General features: G+C 48.2%; 2 protein-coding genes across 5 annotated transcripts; one reads left to right on the top strand and one right to left on the bottom strand.

The window, feature by feature from the left end:
- Positions 1-56: 56 nt before the first annotated feature.
- On the bottom strand, positions 57-6,085 carry M6PR (mannose-6-phosphate receptor, cation dependent). 4 transcript variants are annotated; one of them, XM_076345770.1, is made up of 7 exons: positions 5,905-6,084; positions 4,320-4,493; positions 3,943-4,115; positions 3,743-3,852; positions 3,404-3,534; positions 2,737-2,863; positions 57-2,128 (listed from the first exon to the last, which is right to left on the bottom strand). In XM_076345770.1, exons 1-7 carry the CDS (start codon positions 6,021-6,023, stop codon positions 2,006-2,008), a joined length of 957 nt encoding a protein of 318 aa, XP_076201885.1. In that variant the 5' UTR covers positions 6,024-6,084; the 3' UTR covers positions 57-2,005. The 4 variants fall into 4 exon arrangements, with proteins under 4 accessions (XP_076201885.1, XP_076201875.1, XP_076201857.1 ...); XM_076345760.1 differs by lacking the exon at positions 4,320-4,493 and having other exon boundaries at positions 3,943-4,061; positions 5,905-6,085; XM_076345742.1 differs by lacking the exon at positions 5,905-6,084 and having other exon boundaries at positions 4,320-4,591.
- Positions 6,086-6,899: 814 nt separating this feature from the next.
- LOC143155825 (killer cell lectin-like receptor subfamily G member 1) lies at positions 6,900-20,015 on the top strand. The gene is made up of 6 exons (XM_076328800.1): positions 6,900-7,011; positions 15,280-15,372; positions 16,126-16,277; positions 18,224-18,327; positions 19,328-19,435; positions 19,738-20,015. The coding sequence occupies exons 2-6, from the start codon at positions 15,369-15,371 to the stop codon at positions 19,787-19,789; spliced, it is 420 nt and encodes a 139-aa protein (XP_076184915.1). The 5' UTR covers positions 6,900-7,011; positions 15,280-15,368; the 3' UTR covers positions 19,790-20,015.
- Positions 20,016-20,338: the final 323 nt, after the last annotated feature.

Raw genomic sequence — 20,338 nt, 5'->3', positions numbered from 1 at the left:
CCTCCCCAACCTGAACATTAAACTAGTGTTTGAGAAGTACAACCTTCATCAAAAAGTGACTTCTGATTTTTATTACTGCAGAGAAATACAGAGCGTAGGAAACTTTTCCCATCTGTAACTACCTGAGCTTTTAAAGTTTCAGTTATTAAAGATGTGTACACCCCTCCCTCTCAAGCCCTAAGGGAACTGAAGTCATACAAGGTAGCAGCAAAAAACATGTACTAATAAGAGATCCATTCCTGGCAAAAGAAGTTCAGGCACAAGGCACCACACCCTTGGATAAGAAAGATGCTCTGGCACCAAAGAAAGCTCCTGTTACATCAGCACAACACTTCACCAGTTTTTTTGGTCATTTTATTTTTGAAAGTTGTGTTTTGTACAAAAAAAATTACCTTAAACACCACCATGAAAAACAGTAACAACAGACTTAGTGACTTCCTATTTTTCCCATGTTATGAGAAAGATTGAGACCGTAACAAAAGTCAAAGAAAGCAGGAATTGTTCGCCCACTCTAAACCCAGCAAGAAAGCAGGGCCACGCCTCTTCCCTCAATGTCACTGTTCAGACTGCTTTGGTAGTACTAAAAATACAGGAACCTTGTCTGTGCTCTGCCGTTAGCGGTAGCAGCTTGCTTATTCACAGTCTCTGCCCTCAAGACTGAGGACAGTTCTCTGCCAGCCTACAGTAGGGCAGAATGGGATTGCTTAGAGTCTAGCCCCTCACATAAAAAGCAATTAGGAATCAAGACACCAAGTTCCTGAAGGTTGCAATTAAGTCTTTACCACCCAGCTGTAGCTGCTTTTCACCAGGGCCCCAGGATAAGGTCTCTCTCACTCCCAGCCAGCAGCAGTATGCAAGTACCGTCTGCACAGGGCAAGTATCTTAAGACTGGTCTGCACCACACTTAAGGGGACAGTGATTTATGAAAGGTGACCTTGTAAGCGTGGGAGTCCTTTATGCAGTTTTTAATGTGTTAGCATTCTTGTCCTTGGCTTCTGTGGTTCCTTTTTTATAAAAATAAATTCTGGTAGCTTCATGGGGAACTCTTGGAGAGCATGGAATCACAATGCTGACAGTGACAAAACTGTGTGGGCAGTCACCTCGGGAAGCTTGTAACAGAACTCAAGTGACAGCTATCATCTGTCTCATTCTGCCTTGAAGTCAGTTCAGCAAGTGTTCCCTTTACTTAGCAGCACGTCATTTCCTTTTGCTTCTCAATGATTGAGAAGACTGAAACAATAGTCTGACTGAACTGGAAAGTCACAAGACTGTATTTAACTCCTATAGTTTTTTTATCACTGCCCCTCTCCAGTCTGAGAGGATGGCATGCATCCCTTTTCATCTGTTGAAGGAAACCGGTGTGTACTCTTCAACATATTACCATTAGGAAAAGAAAAGACTGCAGAGGTGCTAATGCCTCTTCCACCCCCACGGAGTCTGGCGTAGAGCACTCTGTGCAGGATATGCTGGCAGAAACAGTGCATAACAGTGCAGAAGCTAGAAAAGCTGAAAATGCATTAAAAGAAAAATAATTCCAGTGTCTTAAAGATCCTGTAAACCCGAGGAGGAGGAAAAAAAAAAAAAAAGGACACAAAAGATCCCTCCTACAGTCTTGGCTGTTTTAACCCACTGCCTCATTTTCCTTCCCCTTTCTGCACCCATCCACGGCCCTTTTTTCCTCTCAGCGATTCATCTCCCATTCCTGCTCAGTGCTGAACGCTTGTATTGCATTCTCACTGTCTTCTAGTCAACTCTCAGCACTTCCCCCCCCCCCAGCTCTGCTGCATTTTTGAAAACCTAAACCAGCATTATATTCATAAGACATGCCTTCAGGGACCAGTGCCGTTCACACTCAGAGGCATCCATGGGAATTGTCACACCAGAGACGCTGAAAGCAAATAGCATAAAGAAAATCAGAAGTGAGAGAAGGAGAACTGGCTGGGAGGCACCCGACTAAACAAGCGCTGGGGAGATGGGGAGAAAAGAACTCAGTGTGGAAAGCCTGTCACATTGGTAGCAAATGGTCATCCCGTTCTTCCGACTCCTCACCCAGCTGGTCATCACCCACACCACGGTATGCAGCTGGCGCATTTCGAGGCTTAGATCGGCAGACAAAGTCACAGCCATCCTACAAGCACAAGATATTGCACCCAAATCAGACTGTATGCAATCCAAAGCAAAGCAGCTTCTGCGATTTCTCTTGTGCTAAGGGATCATGCCTATCCCCGTGCTACCTGGGACAGGACCCCAAAACTTGTCTTGACAAGAGAAGCACACATACAAACATCCTACTGGGTCTTGAAAGCCCTGGGCATACTGATTAACAGTACGCAGCAACATCATGCTGAGACGAGCATGGAGGATAAATGGCACTGCCTACGGTGACCAAGGAAGGGTTTCAGGGAGTCGGACATGATCATTTCACAGTCCCCAGCTTAACACTCCTACCTGGAACGTGTTAACCGCTAATGAGCATGTGTTCTAGTTTGTTATGTAGCAATCTCAGGATATCGGCAGGGAATCAAGACTCGGCAAGGATGCAAAAATAGAGTACTCGGGGAGAAAAAAAAACCCTACAAAAAACCCCCAACAGATATCCTCTTCTTCTGCCTCAGAGTACGCTACCCTGGTGGTAGGTCTACCCAAGAGACATAGTCCACGAAGGCAAGGCAGATGCCATTTCCTCCTGTCCTAACATATGGGCCAGGCTGGGAATATACAGGGATTTTCACTCACCGCCACCAAATTGCCCAGATCTTGCCAGAAGGCAAAGTGAGGAAACTGCTCCATGCCCTTTGCTCCCACTACAAGGCGCTGGTAGAGGAACCCACCAATGATGTAGACTGCAATCAGTGAAGCAAACCTGGAGGGCAGAATTAAAAATCAGAGCTGAGGAAATCGTATAGACAACCTCTTCCAAGCCAGCCACCTGCCTCAGATTGGTATTGGAGCAAGCAGCTGAGCACCACTCAAAAACAGAGCTATAAACAGAGACCAGACCAGAAATGGTCCCCAAAATATTGATCTGCTAGTATAAATCTTTCAGCAGCATTACATGAAGTAGTGCCTCTAAGCACAAACACAGAAAATGAGTCAAGGCTCCTGGTCTGAATTCCCAGCTCTGGCAAAAAGCTGTTGTACAATTTTAGGAAGTCACGTCTTCCATGTTTCAGTGCACTTGCCTGTAAACTATGAAGGAGGATGTCTACAGGGAACAGAGCAGCTCTGCAGCGTCATGCCTTGTGCAAGAGCTTTTGTCCAAAAAGCTCAGAGGCACAGTAACATCTAACAATGGCTGTGGATAGGTATACCACAATTATCTATTCTAGTATAGCATTTGCTATGTTTCTAAATGGCACTGGAGATTATGGCCCAGACACGAACAGCTCTTCCAATGACTCACGTGATCAGTAGAATGGAGCCAACGCTGAGGTGCGAATCCTCAGCTGGGCAAGCCACACTGCTGTCCATCTCAAAGAGGTAGAAACACTCCTGCTCCTTTTCCCGCTCTTCCGAAATAATGCTGAATGAACTCTGCAATTTGGGAAAAGCTAAGTCATGTGAAAATATGCCCAGACATGCTGAACTTTACCAGAAGACAGTTTTATCACTGCTGGTGCAGCTAGGCAACAGACACTGGAGGACAGAAGAAAACCTTGCTGCCTCCTCAAAGCCCTTCTGCTTATAAACAACCGTTTGCCTGGCAGCCTCCTGCTCCTCTCCCCCCTTATGTGTCACTCACCGCTGTAACTCCCCGCTTGCAAGAAATCATTATCACAGCTCTTCTCTTCTCACCACTGCAGTGCCTGCCATATGAATCACCTCCTTTATAAATCAGCATGATCCAGTCACCTGCCAAGAGAGAAACAATATAGGCTGCAAATCCAGATCAGGAGGTGAAAGGCAGATACTAAATAAGAAAAGTATTGAGTAGAACCTTACTTCCATTGAAGACCTGGGTTTCATTGATTCTTCCTATCACTGTGGTCCTTCCATTCTGTCTATCTGTTTGTACCAGGCCACCAAAATCGTGCAAGGTGCTGTTGACCTCCCTGCACACCCTGAAATGGTAGACGTAGTTTTCCGTTTTGCCTTTCTCAACAGTCACGTTAAACCTGCAGCAGGGAGAGGACAGAACAGACAGCCCGTAGGATTACAAAGAACATGGTTCAGAGCAGCGGACACTCGAGACCTGGAAGCCAGTCACAGCCCGTACTAACGGGGGAGCCCATTCTGCAGTCTGGCCCCAAATCTTCTCCTCCCCTTGGGCTAAGGGTAGGCACTGCGCAGCCCAAGGCCTGCAGTGTGTTGTACTGTACCTCATTTGGCTCAGGGGTTCTAGTTTCTTCAGCAGGGCTCTTTCCATTTGCGACTCGCTGCTCTCGTCACCAACCACATCGCAGCTCCTCTCTTTCGACTGTTCAGCCCCCACACCCACAGCAAGGGCCATAAAGACTGCCAGCACAGCAGAGGTATGGCAAGGTGATGACATCCTGGGCACACACCACGGAGAACACAGAGGATTGACTGTTTCAGCCCCCTGCAAACTAACTTCAGGGTCACGGAGTCAGTGATTGGCCACTTCCTCAGCCCTGACTGCAAAAAAGGAGAAGTCAAAATCTAGAAACATCTCACAGTTCCCAAAAGACAGGAAATCTAAGCCTCGTGCATAGTCAAAGACAATTCACTGGGCCGATTTGGGATTCTTTCCTGAGTTTTGCCTCGGGACTGCAAAACGTTTTGCTGCTGAGCACATTAATTAGCATTGATTCATCCAGGGCAGAGCCCAGCAGGCTGAACGCTGGAGTAAGTTTCAGGCATAAGCCATTGTTTGTTATTGCATCTCACTGAGAAGCCAGTCAGCAGAAAATTATTTACCAGGCCTCTAATCAATCCCCTTTGTGACTCTCATGTGAAGAGCTTGCAGGCAAGAGCCACTGTGATTAGCCAGGCTCTGTTTGTTCAAGTGCCTTAATCTTAATAATTATAGTTATGTTATCTTTCTAGTACTACTTTAGCTGAGAATCTGAAAGCGTTTGATAATACCAAGCCGCAACTTCACAGAACAGTTTTCTTCTGTTTACACGGGGGAAGAAGGGAAGGAGGAGACTGAGACATCCTTTGTAAGACCCAACCGAAGCGGCAGTAATGAAGATAATAATGAAATCTAGAAGATTTGGCTCCCGGGTTCATGCGAAAATCACGTATGAGACATTCAGGGATTGCACCAGCCAACCACAGTGGCGCAACAGATTCCCCTCTGCTTCTCCCGCCGCAGATTTCAGTAAAGCTCCAGACGCTGGCGACCCACAATTCAATAAGCACCTGGCTGCAGCTCGGCAGAGAGCCTGCTAGAGGGACAGCCCGTTTGGCTGAACCCAGTGATTACCCCCCCACCCCCGCAGAGCCCGCCGTGACAGCTTGCGAGCTCCGATCGCCACGGGGCTCAGATGCAAACATGACGAGGTTTTAGATACGCTGAAATGAGGAAGCCCGTGACACAAGAACTCGTGATTCGCCTCTCGCAAGACGAAAGGCAGGACCCTGCCCTTCGCACTAGCCACGGCTTCTCCGGGCAACTCGCCGGCAAACGCTTCGCTCACACGCAGGCTGAAGGAAAAAGCGATGCCGCGACGCTGCGATTCTCCCCTTGGCCGGTTACCGCTCCGGCTGACAGCCTCGGAGGCGGGCTGCCGCTGCCCGAGACGCTGCCCGGCGCTGGGACCGAGCCGCCCGCCCGGGGCAGGGCCCGGTTCCACCCCCGCGGCGGCCCCAGGGGCCTCGGTGCGCCCCCCTCCCCCCCCGCCACCGCCGCTCTCCACCTCCCCCCCGCCGCCGGAGCGCCGCCTCCGCCGCGGCGCCCGCCCCGCCGGCCGGAGCCCAACCCGCCGCCGCCGGACCCACCTGCTGCTGCTACCGCACCGGCCCCGCCCGCCGCACCGCCCGGCCTCCCCCCGCCGCGCACGGGCACGGGCACGGGCACGGGCGCCCCTACGGAAGAGCGATCCGCCGCTCACGGGCATCCCACGCCGCGCGCTCGGCGGTGACGGGGCGGCCCGGGGACCGCAGGCGCGGACGGCACCGGCCCGCACCGGCCTCCTCCGCGGTCCCGGCCGGCTCCCTCCGCCCGCCCCGTGAACCGGAAGCAGGAAGGGCGTGGCGGAACTGGTGTTCTCCGCCAATGGGAGCCCGGGAGCCCCCGGGATCGCCTCGCCCACTAGCGATTCCTCAGCGAACGAGGAGCGGCGGTGGAAAGGGGCGGCCTCTAAAGCCCGCCCCGGCCTATGACGGGGGCGGCTCCGGAGCCCGCCTCCTTCCTCTTCGCCGTCCAATAGGCGGTGAAAAAAGGCGTGAAGATCCCGCCTCCCCTCGCTTCTCTTCCAATGAACGATGAGGGCCGGCAGAGAGGAGCCCCCGTAGCGCCCGCCGGCTAACCCCTCCCACCCGAGAGCCAGCGCGAAGCACGGCTCGAGGCGGGAGCCGCTCGCCCAATGGCGGAGAGGCACGCCCCGCCGGGCCGCCCCGCCCCGCGCCCCGCCCCCCCCGGCGCCAGAAGCCGTGAGGCGCCGCGGGGGGAGCCCGCCGGCTGGGGCCGGCCGAGGAGCCGCCTGGGGGCAGCCGGGCCCACAGCGCTTTGTAACTTGTCCGCCTCGAGGCCGAACTCTCACCTCTGGCCCTCGAACAGGTTCGGGTCACCTGCAGGCGGGTGAACCCGTCGTCCGTGGGGGTGAAGGGCTTCCCAGCGCCATGGAGCCGTTGCCTGCCTCTCCCCTCGCTCCCTCTGCCGAGGGCAGTAGTAGGCCCTCGCTGCCCGCGCACGTCCGGAGCGACTTCTCGTTAAACAAGCAAGGGAGACCATTCTTCATAAAACTGGTTCGTGGCCTTGATCCTTCTGATTTGGTCCCCGCCCGACATACTGTTTTGTTACACTTCCGAATAAAGGTGTCTCCTCCGACTCCTGCAGGTTTTGCCACTGCAGAGGAATTCCAGGTCCAGCTGATCATGCACAAGGTTGGTGGACGTGAGCATCTTAAGTGTGATTAATAAAGCTATAAATGATTTCAGACTGGCATATTTAAAGGACGTTTCTCTTCTTAAGTCATGCCCCCACTGTGATGGTAAGAGAGTCCACTTTCCAGGGCTCTGTTACAGGAAGGGACAGATGTTCTTTGCCAGAGCTCTGAGGCTTTTGCATCTTTTAGTTAAGAAAGAAATGCTGGATGTAGTGAACTGTCAACATGCTAGAGAAGCCACTTGTTTGAGGGGGGTTTGGGAGGCTTCCCTACGGCATGCTGCTTCAGTAGTGAGGAACTGGGAAGGAGCGTTGCTGGCTCCTGGAAAACTGATCGATTTAGTCCTGCTGTGATTTGTGTCCTACTGCTAATTCCACTGGGAGTATGGCACAGACATCTCAGCTGCAGAGGTCAGACTTATTTATATCCACACTTAGCTATTAACGGTGTGTTGCCTGCATGGCCTCCTATAGAGCGATCGCTTCCTCTCTATTTCCTGTCCAAACTAAGAAGTCAAGTTCTTGCTGATACTTGAGAGAAAATGGTCAAAACAGACCATCAATATCAAAACAGAGCTCTTCATTCTTCCCCGCCAGCCTTCACTTCTCCACTTGTTCACAAATTACGCCATCTTCATGATCACACTGGCCCTGCAGGCAGCCTGGAGTGCCTTTGGCTGCAACCTTTTCCCCTTGGTCTGGGCACTTAAGCAGTGTCTGAATCTTGCTGGTTTCTTTCCGGCCAGATTACATTCCCAACTAAGGTCTCATCATGACTATAGCAAATTCTCCCTCTCTGGGCTTGACAGCTGTCTTTAGACTTCAATATTCGTTCAAATATTCAGTCTCTCCGAATTACTATTCAGGAGAGACTTTCTTCCTCTTGCGTCGCTCTGCTGTCTTCTGCCTTCCCCTTCCTTTCAAGTACGGACTCCCCGTCTTGCTGTCTACAGGCCCTACCCAGGTATGGAAGGAATCTTGTGGGTGCAATGTGCCACTTTTAGAGGCAAGTGTGTGATGGAGGAATTTGCAGAAATACCCAATCCGTGCCTTCCCAGACATGTCTATTGTAACAAATTGGCCACAACACTCTGTATCAAACTAAGCATCCTCCGGGGCAATCACTTCTCAAATTTACAGCATGTCACCAGGACGGGGAGCAATCATCCGTATCCTAGAACTGAAAACCATGGCAAACTCCCTTGTTGAGAATGCCCAGGCAATTCTTGTAAATGAACTGTACCAGTGAGGAAGATGTACAGCCCGAGCCTGGCAAACACGTCCAATCTGAGTATGAACTGGAAGGGATCAGAATCTGGATCAAAACAAAAAACAGCCAACCGTGCAGCTAAGAGGTTTCTCAAGATGACAGAAACATCAGTACTCCCCACCATTCTCATTAGTGGTCACTCTTCACTACCTCAGAAGAAAACTTTCCTTTCCTGTTATTGCTGACCACAGAGTCACAGAATGGTTGAGGTTGGAAGGGACCTCTCAAGGTCATCTGGTCCAACCCCCTGCTCAAGCAGGGCCACCTAGAGCCAGTTGCCCAGGACCGTGTCCACACTATTCTCCATGGAGGGAGACCCCACAACCTCTCTGGCCAACCTGTGCCAGTGTTCAATCACCCTCCCAGTAAAAAAGTGTTTCCTGATGTTCAGAGGGAACATCCTGTGTTTCAGTTTGTGCCCACTGCCTCTGGTCCTGTCAGCAGGCACCACTGAAAAGAGCCTGGCTCTTCTTGTACCCTCCCTTCAGGTATTTATATACATTAATGAGATCCTCCCCAAGACGTCTCTTCTCCAGGCTAAACAGCCCCAGCTCTCTCAGCCTTTCCTTATAGGAGAGATGCTCCAGTCCTGTCATCGTCTTTGTAGCCCTTCACGAGACTCTCTTCGGTATGTCCATGTCTCTCTTGTACTGATGCTGTTGAGATGTTGACTCAGAGGGTCTTGAGGGATGCCAACTCTCAGTGCCTGCCTGTGTCTCAAGCACATTCACACTGGGTGTTGGGTGTAGAAAGAGTTCCTAGTAGAAGTGTCCAAAGCTCACAAGGCTTCCTTCTCAAACCCATGCTGTCCACCTCTACTTCCCTCTTGACAGCAGTTGGGCTGCCAGTTTGCCATAGCCATTGCTTATCCCACTTTTCACCTTGTAGTCTTGGTATTTACCTTTTTCATCTTGTGCTCTCGCTATCTACCTGCTTCTGTCCTGAGAGAGAGCTCTTCAGAGTGACACACATTCTCACAATTACTATGTCAGTCTAATCACCGCCCCTTGCATTGGCAACAATTAGAATACCCATGAACTTTGTGATTAATCACCTCTTCCACTAACGGCTGTTCTTAAGACATCCCTCATCAGGTTAGGAAATGGAAGTTGTTGCACTTCCACTGCTCTCCATTCTGTTGTAAATTTGGTTATTTTGAGCAGCTGGAGATAGAGGTTGCAACTTCACATTTCTTGTCTTCTGAATGTAGCCTCAGGTTTCCTGTTTCACAGCCCTGTCGCTCAACAGCCTGATCGAAACATCTTGTCATATGCTCTCTTTGCTTTGGCATGGAGGGAAGCAGATCAGAAACTTCTGCAGCTGAAGCAAGTGAGGAAATAATTTATACTTCTGTCAAATTCTCTCAGACTCCGCCGCCGAGGGCCAAAGCTGGATGGGAAAGGAGAGGTAAGGAAGCTGGATGAGGTAGGTCAACAAAAGATTTTATTTCAAGCGAAAGCAAGTTCTAACAAAAACACTCTGAGCTGGCCACTGACTTTGCGTACCAGCTCACGGTGCTGTTGCTTTTGCTCTAAAATTACCGTGAGTGTTTTACTGTGATATAAGCCGATGGGTCGGAGACCCAGCATTGTTTTCCTCCCTGTCTCCGTCAGACCCTTTCGGTGTTTACTCCCGGGCGTTCAACCCAGGCATCCTTTTCTCCAAAAGAGGTTTGCAGTTTTGAAGTTGTCTGCTTGTCAGCAATAAGAGATTGTCAGCAATAGTTCTTTGAAGGGCAGGCGAGATGCGAGTACAGATAAATTAGAAGCGTATGCTAATCAGAGATCAGAGGCAGAGGAGGCATATGAGATCATCCATTCTCTCTCCCATGGGGCTCTGCAGGATTCTTTTGTGATACATTTTTTCCTGTGTTTTCTCTGTTCTAGTTTTACATACCTCCCAGTGAGCAAATTTTCAGCTTTTGCCTTGAGAGAGTTCTGCAGGGCATTTTACTACCAGGAAGATTTTCTTAGTGCTTTCCTTAAATTTTCTCTTCCCTTATTTCCGCTCCATTCCCCCTGTTCAGGCCTTGCAAATGTCACACTGAGCAAGTTCTCTGGCTGCTTAGTTGAGAAATACCGCCTTAGAAGAGTGAGATTTTGCATTGATGATCATTCTTTATAAGCGTCTCCTTCCCATGAGCTGATTGCTTTTCCTCTTAAATGCCTGTGTGCTTTAGATGACTTGTGTTGCATTGGCTGCAACACTAATGGTTGACCTTAGCTTTTTTCAGAGCTGTTACAGCAAAGGGGGCTCTTGCTCTGGGATACGAGATTTCTGTGCCCTGATCAGAATAACTGCATACATCTGTGGTTGTTACTGCTGCGTGGTCACTTGCTGCACTATGGAAACATCACTGCACAGAAACCCCCAAGCTCCTATCTGGTAGTCACACTCCATCTGCTTGGAAGGCAGTCTTGCTTTTGCATGTGTTTTCATCAGAAATGATGTTTTCTGTTGCATCAGAAAACACAGGGACATCCCTTCATTCCCTGCCATTTGTGTCCACTCCCACCCTGTTGGAGGTGGAGATTACCCGATGCCCTCTTGAGAAGTTTGCAATTTTCTTTTTAATATTCCTCCTCTCCAAATTCCTTTATGTATCCTCATCTTTTTGAGCTGAAGTCAGAGGGCCTAAAATAAGGAAGCTGAACTTTGAACACACTTTCTGAGCATATTATTTGATTATTTCCCAGCTCTCTTCTGCATACGAGGAGTCCCTAAGGAGCGCAGTTTAAGTACTTTTCTTTAGAAGATCTTTATTTTCAACTCTGTCCCTGTCTCCATCACTTTTGAGAGGTGTGCTCTCAGGTATTTCATCTCTGTTTTCAAATGCACACCCTTGCTACCAAGTCATCCCTGTGATGCAGTATCACAGGTATATCACAGGTGTATAGATCAGTCCTCTGGTCAAACCAACTGTTTTTGGCTCTCATGGACTTCTCAAAAATGAAGAGTTGCCCTGGCTGTCTTCTGTTTGGCTTCCAGAGAGCCTTAGATATGCCACACTACCAAAATGTCAGTCCAGCAGTCACTTAAGACAGTGTTAGCCTGTGTGGCGTGCTTGTAGTAACAGCCATAACCAGGTCTGTGCCATAGCCAAGGACAGGATCCTCGTTTCTCAAATCCTCCTCCTCGGCCCTAGGTGGTCGTGCTGCTCCCATACTGACGTAGGCAGGAGCTGAGGGGAGCTATTTGGGACAGTGCAATGACATTCTTCAGATTGTCCTAGAAGACTTGAATTATAAAGTGCTAACAGCTTTCAGTTTTTGAACTGAATCTGGACTCCCAAACCTAAAAATATTGGGTCATTTTGCTTGCAGATGAATGCAGCGTATCACAGTCATTTCTCCAAAGCACTGACAGACCTAACTGGGTGTTTTGTATGCTAGAAAGTTATAACATTGGATATTTACGTTAAATGTCCACCGGTCCACTTCTCCCTTCTCTTGGGGAGACTCTTCCACAGTTCCTCAGACAACCACATGGAAATATTTCTGGATGCTCCATTCAGATTTCCCTCCTCGGTTTCAAACTTATCCCAGGTACTTCTCCCTTCCTTTTCTACAAGAGCTTCACAAGTACTCCAGGGGCTGAGGATCAAGCGCAAACCCCTGAACCTGTTTTAAAAAGGGGGAACTGCAGGGACTCCGTTTTGCAAGGGGTAGAAATCCTGATTTATGAAGTTTTTTATGCCACTTTCCTGGGTTGATCACTGCAGTTCAAGTGAGGCTCAAATTCACCTTGAATGCTTCAATATGACTTGTGCTCTTCACTCTCTTTTTTCCTCCCAAAATTATCTAACGGCATACTTTTTCATTTCTAAGAACTGAAGTGAACTCTCCCACTGCTTTGGTTGTGGAGGTGCCCTGGGATTTTGTTTTGATGCTGAGTTGAGTCAGTTCCTTTTTTCTGCAGTTGGTTTGAAACAATAGAGGGTGAACTGCTCTATTCATTGCCAGGAGGCACCAGCTGGGATGCCCGGTGCTGACATTTAAGGATTAACTATTTCATTGACTGTCATCCCAGTCTCCTTGTCCTGGAAGTAGTTTTCCCTAAAATCCGGAACAGTGATCTGGAGGATGCAGGAGATGATAGCTTCTTTGGGAGGCAAGAGAGGAAGGAAAACAGAAGTGCAAATCCTCAGAAATGTGGTCTCAGAACAAAGAATTATGTTTCAACAGATATTTATCCCCTTTTACTTAGTTTTCAGTTGTCATCTGCAGAGAAGAAGCTCCACCCTACCCCTTAACCTCGGGCTGACTCCATTCTCTTGAGGCTTAATCTGATGGCAAAACCCACGTCACCAGAGATACAAAGGTGACCTTACAAGAGGAATAGCGAGCAGGCAGAGAGAACAGCTACCCAGTTCAAGTCCTTCAGTTCTCCCATAGTCCTCTTGCGTGAAGCTGAGGAGTAGGTTGTAACTGAAAAGTCTTTCAGTATTTTGTAACTGAAAAGAGATGGGTTTTTGTTTTTTAATAATGATTAAAAAAATAAATAAATGTTGGTATTTTTTAACTACAAGTGGGGCAGCTAGAAGATCCTGCAAGCTTCAGGAAACACAACAAAACCTTTACCTTTGGAAAGATCTTTCTACCAGAAGAATGATGCCTACAACAAAGCTCCCTCATGCTCACCCTTGTTACCTTAGAAACTTCTTTTAGCCAAAACCACAGGTCTAAATATATTGCTATAAACCAGAAACTGATCTTAAAACCAGTGAGCCTGCAAACCTCTCTAAGATAAAAATAAATTATTTTTTATTAATTTATTGATCTGGTCTACTTTCTGTATTTGGACAAAGCTTCCAATGCTTAAAGGATGCGTTCTTGTTTTTAAGTGAAGTCCGTTCCCCTTCTGTTTTAGCGCTGGCTTTCTTTCTCCTTCCCACAATATTCTTGATACGTGATGTGCATTTGTTTTCAGCCTCCACCAAGAGATCCTAAAAAAAGTCTCCCCTACCGCTTACAAATATTTTATTCTTTTAGCCATCCCTTTTAATTTCTCTCTGACAAACTGCCTCATTTTCCTGTAGTTTCCCATTTTGAAATTATTATACCACAGTGCCTTTTGCTGTTGTTGTTGTTGGTGGTGGTTTTTGGCTCTGTTGAATCTCAGTGCATTTGTGTTCACTGCAGCAGAGAAGCTGCTGGATGGAGCCATGGTGAGCCAGGTGGCCTGAGCACAGCTCAGGGCAGTCACGAGCTGCTTCGCTTTCTATGTCTCCCAGCTCGCCGCTCTGCAAGGTGCCTATTGACAGTGTCTAAGCATTGAGTCTCAGCATCATGCCCTGACATGGCATTTGCTTAATTTAATGCGATTAATTGATGCCTATCGTTGTCACTGTGCTTCCTTCGTGGTTGCTCTGGTTCTTTTTGCAGGTTCATGAGTGCTGTCACCATCCTTGTCTAGCATATAATTCCAACCCCATGCATTTAGTAGTATTTGCCTGGTCTGCGGGTTGCTGTTACTGTTACCTCTTGATGCAGTTAGTTATTTAACCTAATCTGACTGTAATTTTACTTGAGCAGAGAACAGCCCCCTCTGTCTTCCTTGTGTATTTTGTATCCTATTGCTACGACATCCTACTCACAGCCCTTCTACCAAGTTTTCGATGTACTTGCTGTGGTAGTGTCTTTGGTTAAAGCTATCCTTCCCCTCCCTCCATCTTACTCCTTAGACTTCTAGCCTTTTTAGGGAGTACAGATATGTTTCTTTGGGTCTTGTGACACAACTGAGAAAGAATCACCTCGATTTCATGAGCTCCACCAGGGACTTTGCCGCTGGATTTGGGTAGAAGACTCTGGAGCATCACAAGAGCAGGATATAGTACATAAGCTTAAGGGAGAAGCACAGGGAAATCCTGGGTTCCTCAACATCAGTAACCATTAGCTGCACATTTAGTGCTTCTTAGAAAGTCCTATTGTCTATGCAGCTGTCATACTGAGATTAATAAAACAAGCAAACCAAACCCCCCTGGAGCTTATCTGTGGCAGTAAGTGTCATCCTCTCCTCAACCTGGGAGAGGGGAGATTTTAGTGCTGAGATTTCAAACAGCTTATGGAAAGTGAATGCCTCTCAGCTCCAGGAGATGACAATGGGAAAGCAAGGTGTAGCCTGGAGGCTGACGGGTCGTGCTGTACATGAGCAGACCTCTACATGGCAGTCCTGCCCCACCCTTTGAAAGGAAGCTGTGCTGGGCTAAGGTGGAGGCAGCCCCAAAGAGTCACTCTCTGCCACTGGCAGCAAGTGAACAGTGAGTGGTGGTGGTGAAAATGTGGAGGGGCATCCCAAGGTCTTCAAGGCTGGCCCTCCCCATCCTGCCACCCCGCCATCGGAGAGGCGGATGAGAACGTAGGACTGACTTGGCAGCGTCCCGGGAAGATGTAACATGACCATGTGTCTAAGACTGTGAACAGGATGCTGAGGTTAAACCTGTCACTGTTGCTGAGAGAGCTGGGGGAAAGGCCTTGGGTTTCTTTTTGCATTTAGGCTGGAACATGGTGGCTGTAGCAGTGCAGCTCTGCGTTTCCACCCCGAGCTTCAACGCTGACGCAGGAGTGGGTTTGCTGGGAGGCTTCTGCCAGCGCGAGGTGTCACATTGTGCCTGGGGGGCTCCGGCCAACTTGGGGCAGGTGCTTTGTCTCCTGGAGTCAGCCACTGCAGGGGCTGGAGCAGCTGGCTCTGTGGCCCCACGGGGGCAGAGCTGTGGCTGACCTGGAGATAGGTACACCTCCTGGGAAGCTCGGACAGGGACTGATGGCTCCGGGCTGAGCTGAAATGGGGCCCTGGGCTGGTGGGCAGGGGCGTGGGGAGGCCTCAGGGAGGCTGGGCAGGGACAGTGATGGCAGCGATGTGCTGAGTGTAGACAGACAAGGATGCTCTAAATAGTTCAGTTCCTTATGGAAATGCCCAGGACACAAGCAAACTACGTAAAACCACCATCAGTTTTCATGTGGCTCCTATTCACTATGGTTTCTTTTCTCTTTTACAGCTCCCTGTCTATGGCCAGCAGTTGTGCCGGGCTTGGCTATAGCCTTTGGGCTACTGAGCATCTCCCTGGCGATTGCTTTGTTTTGGAAGATGAGTAAGTGCAGAAAGGGGTGCTGAGGCTGAGCAACCAACAGCAAAGGACCGGAGATTCATCTACGCACAGGAGCTCAGATCCTGAACTCCATTATATTGGGTTAAACCAGAAGCTGTTCTAGGTTTCTACCAGCCTTAAGTACCCACTGCCTATCCAGAATATTTTGAAGAATATATTCCTTGTGCAGACCCCAGGCAACCCATTTCAGATCCTGTGGCAAAGAGCACTGAAACACATTGAAAAGTTTTTGTAGGCTTGTTTGCTGTAATTATAGTGGTAAACTGTAGGACAAATATGCAAGGTCTATAACACTTTTGCATGTATGCAGAAGGTGCTAGACCATGTGGGAGAGCCTGCTGTTTGCTGCTTAAAATCTGTTCACCTGATGTGTGATGTGATCACACCATACCCACAGAATGATGTAATTTTTTCCCTTACTTTTTGCACACCCAGAATGTCATCTGCTTTCAGATAGGCAATTTTGGTTCTCAGGTATCTGAGTAGTTCAGAGGAAACCCGGGGAGGGGGTTGTACCAGCATCAGAGTGCATGTGACTCTTGTATGAAGATTGGGAAATTGCACAGAGGATCTGAAGTTCAGTGTTCATGCATTGTTATTTTTAGATGCTTATCCTCACTTGTGTTTTCTGCATTGTAACTATCCGGAAGAGTTGCTTTTCAGCAGGTCCTTGCTGACAAGTGTCTTTCTGTTGGCTAATGGTAGAGAAAAGCTGGTATTTTGATTCCTTTACAGATGACTCCCACCCACGCTGCCCTGAGCAGTGGATAGCCTACAGAGGGAGCTGCTACTCCTTCTCCAAGGATAAGAAGGACTGGCATTCCAGCCAGGAATCCTGCTGGGCACAGGGAGCTCATCTCCTGGTGATCAGCGATACCAGCGAAATGGTAATGGTTTTCTTATTCTTTGAGGATCTTCCATTTCCTTGCAGATACCTCAGTGATTGACATCCAAGCAGTGCTGTCACTCTAGCAATATGTTGACTTTAAAGGAGAGGAAGGATTTATGACTGGGACGTTATAGTGCACTTCCAGTTTCAGTATGCACCTTAGAAGGTCCCAGCCGGCAAAGAAGCAAAGGGGAGAAGGAAGAGGTGAAGGTCACTGTCAGCTACTCAGAATCATCCTAGAAAGGATGTTAGGAGACAGTCTTCTCCATTGTCCCTCTCGACCTCCCCTCCTAGCCCCAACAAGGCTGATACGAATGATTACAGGAAAAGACTGTGGCACTGTGCAGTCTCTATACTCATTGCCTACAAACCAATACATCCCCACTCTTCAGAAATGCTTCCATTGCAAAAGCGATGCCTCTCCTCCCTGCAACTGCTCCAGCTCCTCCTGCTCAGTGACCCTTGCCACTCCCTGTGTTCGTGCACGGATATTTCTTTCTCAGTCTGTTTTCGACGCTTACTTCCTCTCTCTGCCAAAAAACCTCAGTTGTGCTGGTGAAATCAGAAACCATCTGTTCCACTGCTCATTTTCCAGCAGGTGCTCACTGGGGGCAGGGGCATGTATGACCACTAAAGAAATGGGTAGAGCTGATCACTAGGGAGGTGAGGCACGTCTGTATAAGTAGAGCAGAAGTACTTGATCTGGTTTTGTGCAAGCCAGCGCTTATTAGCTCAGGTCCAATGAACGTGGACAGCTTCCAGTCCCTGGACAGAAGTGGCATTGTATGATGTTCTGTGGGGGCTTACAAAGCCAGGTCTCTGTTCGACTGGGAGTATGTACCAGGCTCTCACACTTTCTTAGGCAAATCCTCATCCCTTGAGAAATAACTCATCTTCCCCAGATTACCCATTTCTCTGAGTGAAGAAAGCATCCCTGGTCTGGCTGCTTTCTTACTACTGTCTCTGCTACTAGAGTGTTACTCATTATCCCTGCTCAGACTTCCCCATGTAAGCAAGACTTTCCTAGTTGTCCATGACCTATGCTGCAAAGGCTGTGACTGTTCAACCTCCCTTTGCCAGGGAAGCACAGTCACCTCCAAACCACCAGCAACACTCAAGCGTTCCTCAAGCTACTCCTATTCCCACCACTTTACCAAACCAGCTTTGTTAATGCTTCTGTGTGAAGATGTCTGCTCTGAATCTTTGTTTATGGCAGCAGGAGATAAGGATGGGGCCCAGCCATACCACTGAAAGGTTGCAGTTGTTGGGTTTCATTGCAAATGTGGACAAGACAAACTTCTCTCTCTTGTCTTTGTCTTTTTTTTGTTTTTTTGGGGGGGAGAATTTACTTCAGGGCTGAGTTTCTGTTGCAGGCTTCACCTTTTAACAGTAAACAGGAGTTAAAGGTTAGGCAAAAGGAAACGAACATTGAAAACACGTAGGAGGAAAGTTTGTATAAAATTTAATGAGCTTTGGTCCTAGGCTCTTTACACAGAGCTGTCGGTGCCTGCACTTCCTGCTCTGACCTGATTTTACCTTTAATTGTTAATACTTTGTATTAGCTTGCTAGCTAGCTGTATGGTAGAGCATTAATATCAATACTAATAGCATACGTTCCTACATAAAGCTCTGTGTACGAAACTCCAGGAGACTGGGGTGCAGTTGGTTCACATATATTGCCCTGAGAAATGTCCTTTGAAGAATCTACCCAGGACCCTTGAAAGCACGCTTACTTCCTTGTGAGTGTCCACATAGCTGTTATTCCAGGCATGATCTGCAGGACTGATCTTCCTGATTAGAAGGTGTGGAGAAGCAGTATTGTCAGCCACTTAAGGAACAGTCAGGCGAGGGGATGTATCTTGCTTTCTGTTCTCTTTACTTATCCTTACCTCCATTTTCAGACTGGCTGCCATTAGTCACTTTGTAATTTGTCACCATTTCTAGGACCTGTTCAAGAGTATTCAAACAGGATGTTTCTGGATTGGACTGAGGAACAGCACAGGCTCTGGCTGGATTTGGGAAGACGGCTCTATACTCAATGGCACCAAGTGAGTTTCATTCTGTAAAACAACAGTGCTGATTCAGATTACCTGGTGTGCTGATTCAGATTACCTGGTGTTCCACAACACCCAGAGTTCCTGCACCAGATCTCAGGAGCTTTCTTCCTGAGCAGATTTTCTTCTTACTGTCACCTGTACGGCACTGAACTCAAAAGGGTGTACTTTTTACTGCCCCGCACCTTGTAAAGGCATGCACCTGTGAAAAGCAGGGCTAATGTTAGTATCTCACTCTCTACTTCCCTCCAGCTGCTCAGACCAAGGATTATTTACCTGCACTGCCCACACAGTTGCTCAGTCAGAAAAGCGTATGGTCCATCTTGGCTTTACTGGGTTTAGCCACCTTGCACCCATTCTGCCAAGTGCTGATGTCACTGGGTGCGAGGACCCAGCCCTTCGCTGCTTCGCTGGTGCCAACCTAAGTCAGAACCTTAATTTTGGCTCGGTATTTACTTGGACAAAACTCAGCATTCTGCATGAGGGAAAACATTATGATTTGGTCCAGTGACTTTGCCTGGCCCTTTCCTTTTTATGGCAGTTAACACAATGAGTTAGTCTCTAACACTTCTCCAGCAAGGAAACTCACCCAAGATCTCGCTGTTGGTAGGTCAGCACTCTGAGCCCTTGGCTTAGTTCCCTTCTTAAATCCAGCTTTCTGTTCTTACAAACTCCTTGGAGGTGATCATCTTTCCGTGAAACTCTCAGCGCTGCTGTTCTCATACTGGTGGATATCACTGTCGCTGCAGGGCATCGTGTCTGTGTTTGGTTCTGATTTGGGTTCCACAATGGCAAAATTACTTAGGTGTGTAATCTCCAAGTAGATAGGTATTTTGGCGTACATTTTGTTTTCTAACAGCTGCCCTTTGGAGGTTGGGTTCTTTCACTTCCTCTGGGCTCCACCCTTCAAAATCAGATGTTTTTTCTTTCTTGCCTCCAGGAGACAATCTCAGCATTTTCTTTCAGTCTCGCTTTTGTTCCATGTCTCTTGCAGGGTCCTCTCTAACAGCCTTGTGCAACACTGTGTTGTCCTGATGAAAGATCACTTTCAGGCCTCCAGCTGTGAATTTCCTGCTCCATGGATCTGTGAGAAATCTCTTAGGTAAATCCCATGTGCATTTTCATCTCATAACCGTCTCATCAGTGGTACAAGTGGATCATTGTCCTGCAAACGAAAGCTCTATACAAGACCAAGGACTTGCCCTTTCCACACCCTCACAAAGGTGTTTTGCAGGGACAGGTTTGTTGCCCATAAGGGTGAATTGACCTCAGCAGTAGATCCATTCTCAGTCCACATCTGTTGGATTACTGCTGTTTGTGACCAGATGAGGCCTGGGACATATTCCCTGCCTTAGTCTTTCCTTATTCGTCCTATAAGGGCAGACAAAAGTTTTGTCACAACAGATGCTGGGTCTTCAGATCTCTGAGGGTGAGCTGGCCATTCCTCCATTCCTGAGCATCAGATTTCATTTCCATTCCCTGCATCTCCATTGTCTGGTGGCAGCAGGACTGGGAAAACAAAGCCTGCTGTTCACTGCCAGAAACATATAAACAGACTTCTCCCAATGACAGCCTCTCCTTTTGCATCCCAGTGCTATGAGTGGGAGAGAAGAGGGTGAAATGAGACTACAACTTCTGTAAATCCTGCAGTGAAAATAAACCTCCAGTACTGCACTGGGCCAAAAGTGTGTACCCATGTCATTACTTCTCTCTGTTGGAAGGAACCAGCTGCACACCATGTTTTATAGGCCAACTTCAACCAAACCAGTCAAGAGGCTGGACTTCTGGAGTCAAAGGAATACAGTTAATTGTGTGTTATTATTGAATCAACCAAGAACGTGCTTCCCTCTCCACCTCTGAAGTTTCATACAGCAGAGAGAGGAAGCAGTGGACAAATCCTTACTACAAGGAGCTTTCAGTTCAAATAGAGCAGAGGCAGGCTAAGAGTGTGAACGGCATAAAGCCACAGTGAACTTTAAGGGTGGGACAGTAGGTTGCATTTCCA

This window comes from Aptenodytes patagonicus, chromosome 1 (assembly GCF_965638725.1).
Source record: "Aptenodytes patagonicus chromosome 1, bAptPat1.pri.cur, whole genome shotgun sequence".
Lineage (NCBI taxonomy): Eukaryota > Metazoa > Chordata > Aves > Sphenisciformes > Spheniscidae > Aptenodytes > Aptenodytes patagonicus.
Note: the sequence above shows the minus strand (reverse complement) of the source record. Positions and strands in the feature narration are given on the sequence as shown.

What these genes read in the sequence shown, in the direction of transcription:
- M6PR (XM_076345770.1), bottom strand. Translation starts at nt 6,023, where the DNA reads ATGCCCGTGAGCGGCGGATCGCTCTTCCGTAGGGGCGCCCGTGCCCGT. An exon ending in CGGTGCGGTAGCAGCAGCAG is followed by an intron (nt 4,494 to 5,904) that starts GTGGGTCCGGCG and finishes GTGTGTGCCCAG; the next exon opens with GATGTCATCACCTTGCCATA. An exon ending in GAACCCCTGAGCCAAATGAG is followed by an intron (nt 4,116 to 4,319) that starts GTACAGTACAAC and finishes TCCCTGCTGCAG; the next exon opens with GTTTAACGTGACTGTTGAGA.
- LOC143155825 (XM_076328800.1), top strand. An exon ending in TCAGCGATACCAGCGAAATG is followed by an intron (nt 16,278 to 18,223) that starts GTAATGGTTTTC and finishes CACCATTTCTAG; the next exon opens with GACCTGTTCAAGAGTATTCA. An exon ending in ATCTGTGAGAAATCTCTTAG is followed by an intron (nt 19,436 to 19,737) that starts GTAAATCCCATG and finishes TTGTCACAACAG; the next exon opens with ATGCTGGGTCTTCAGATCTC.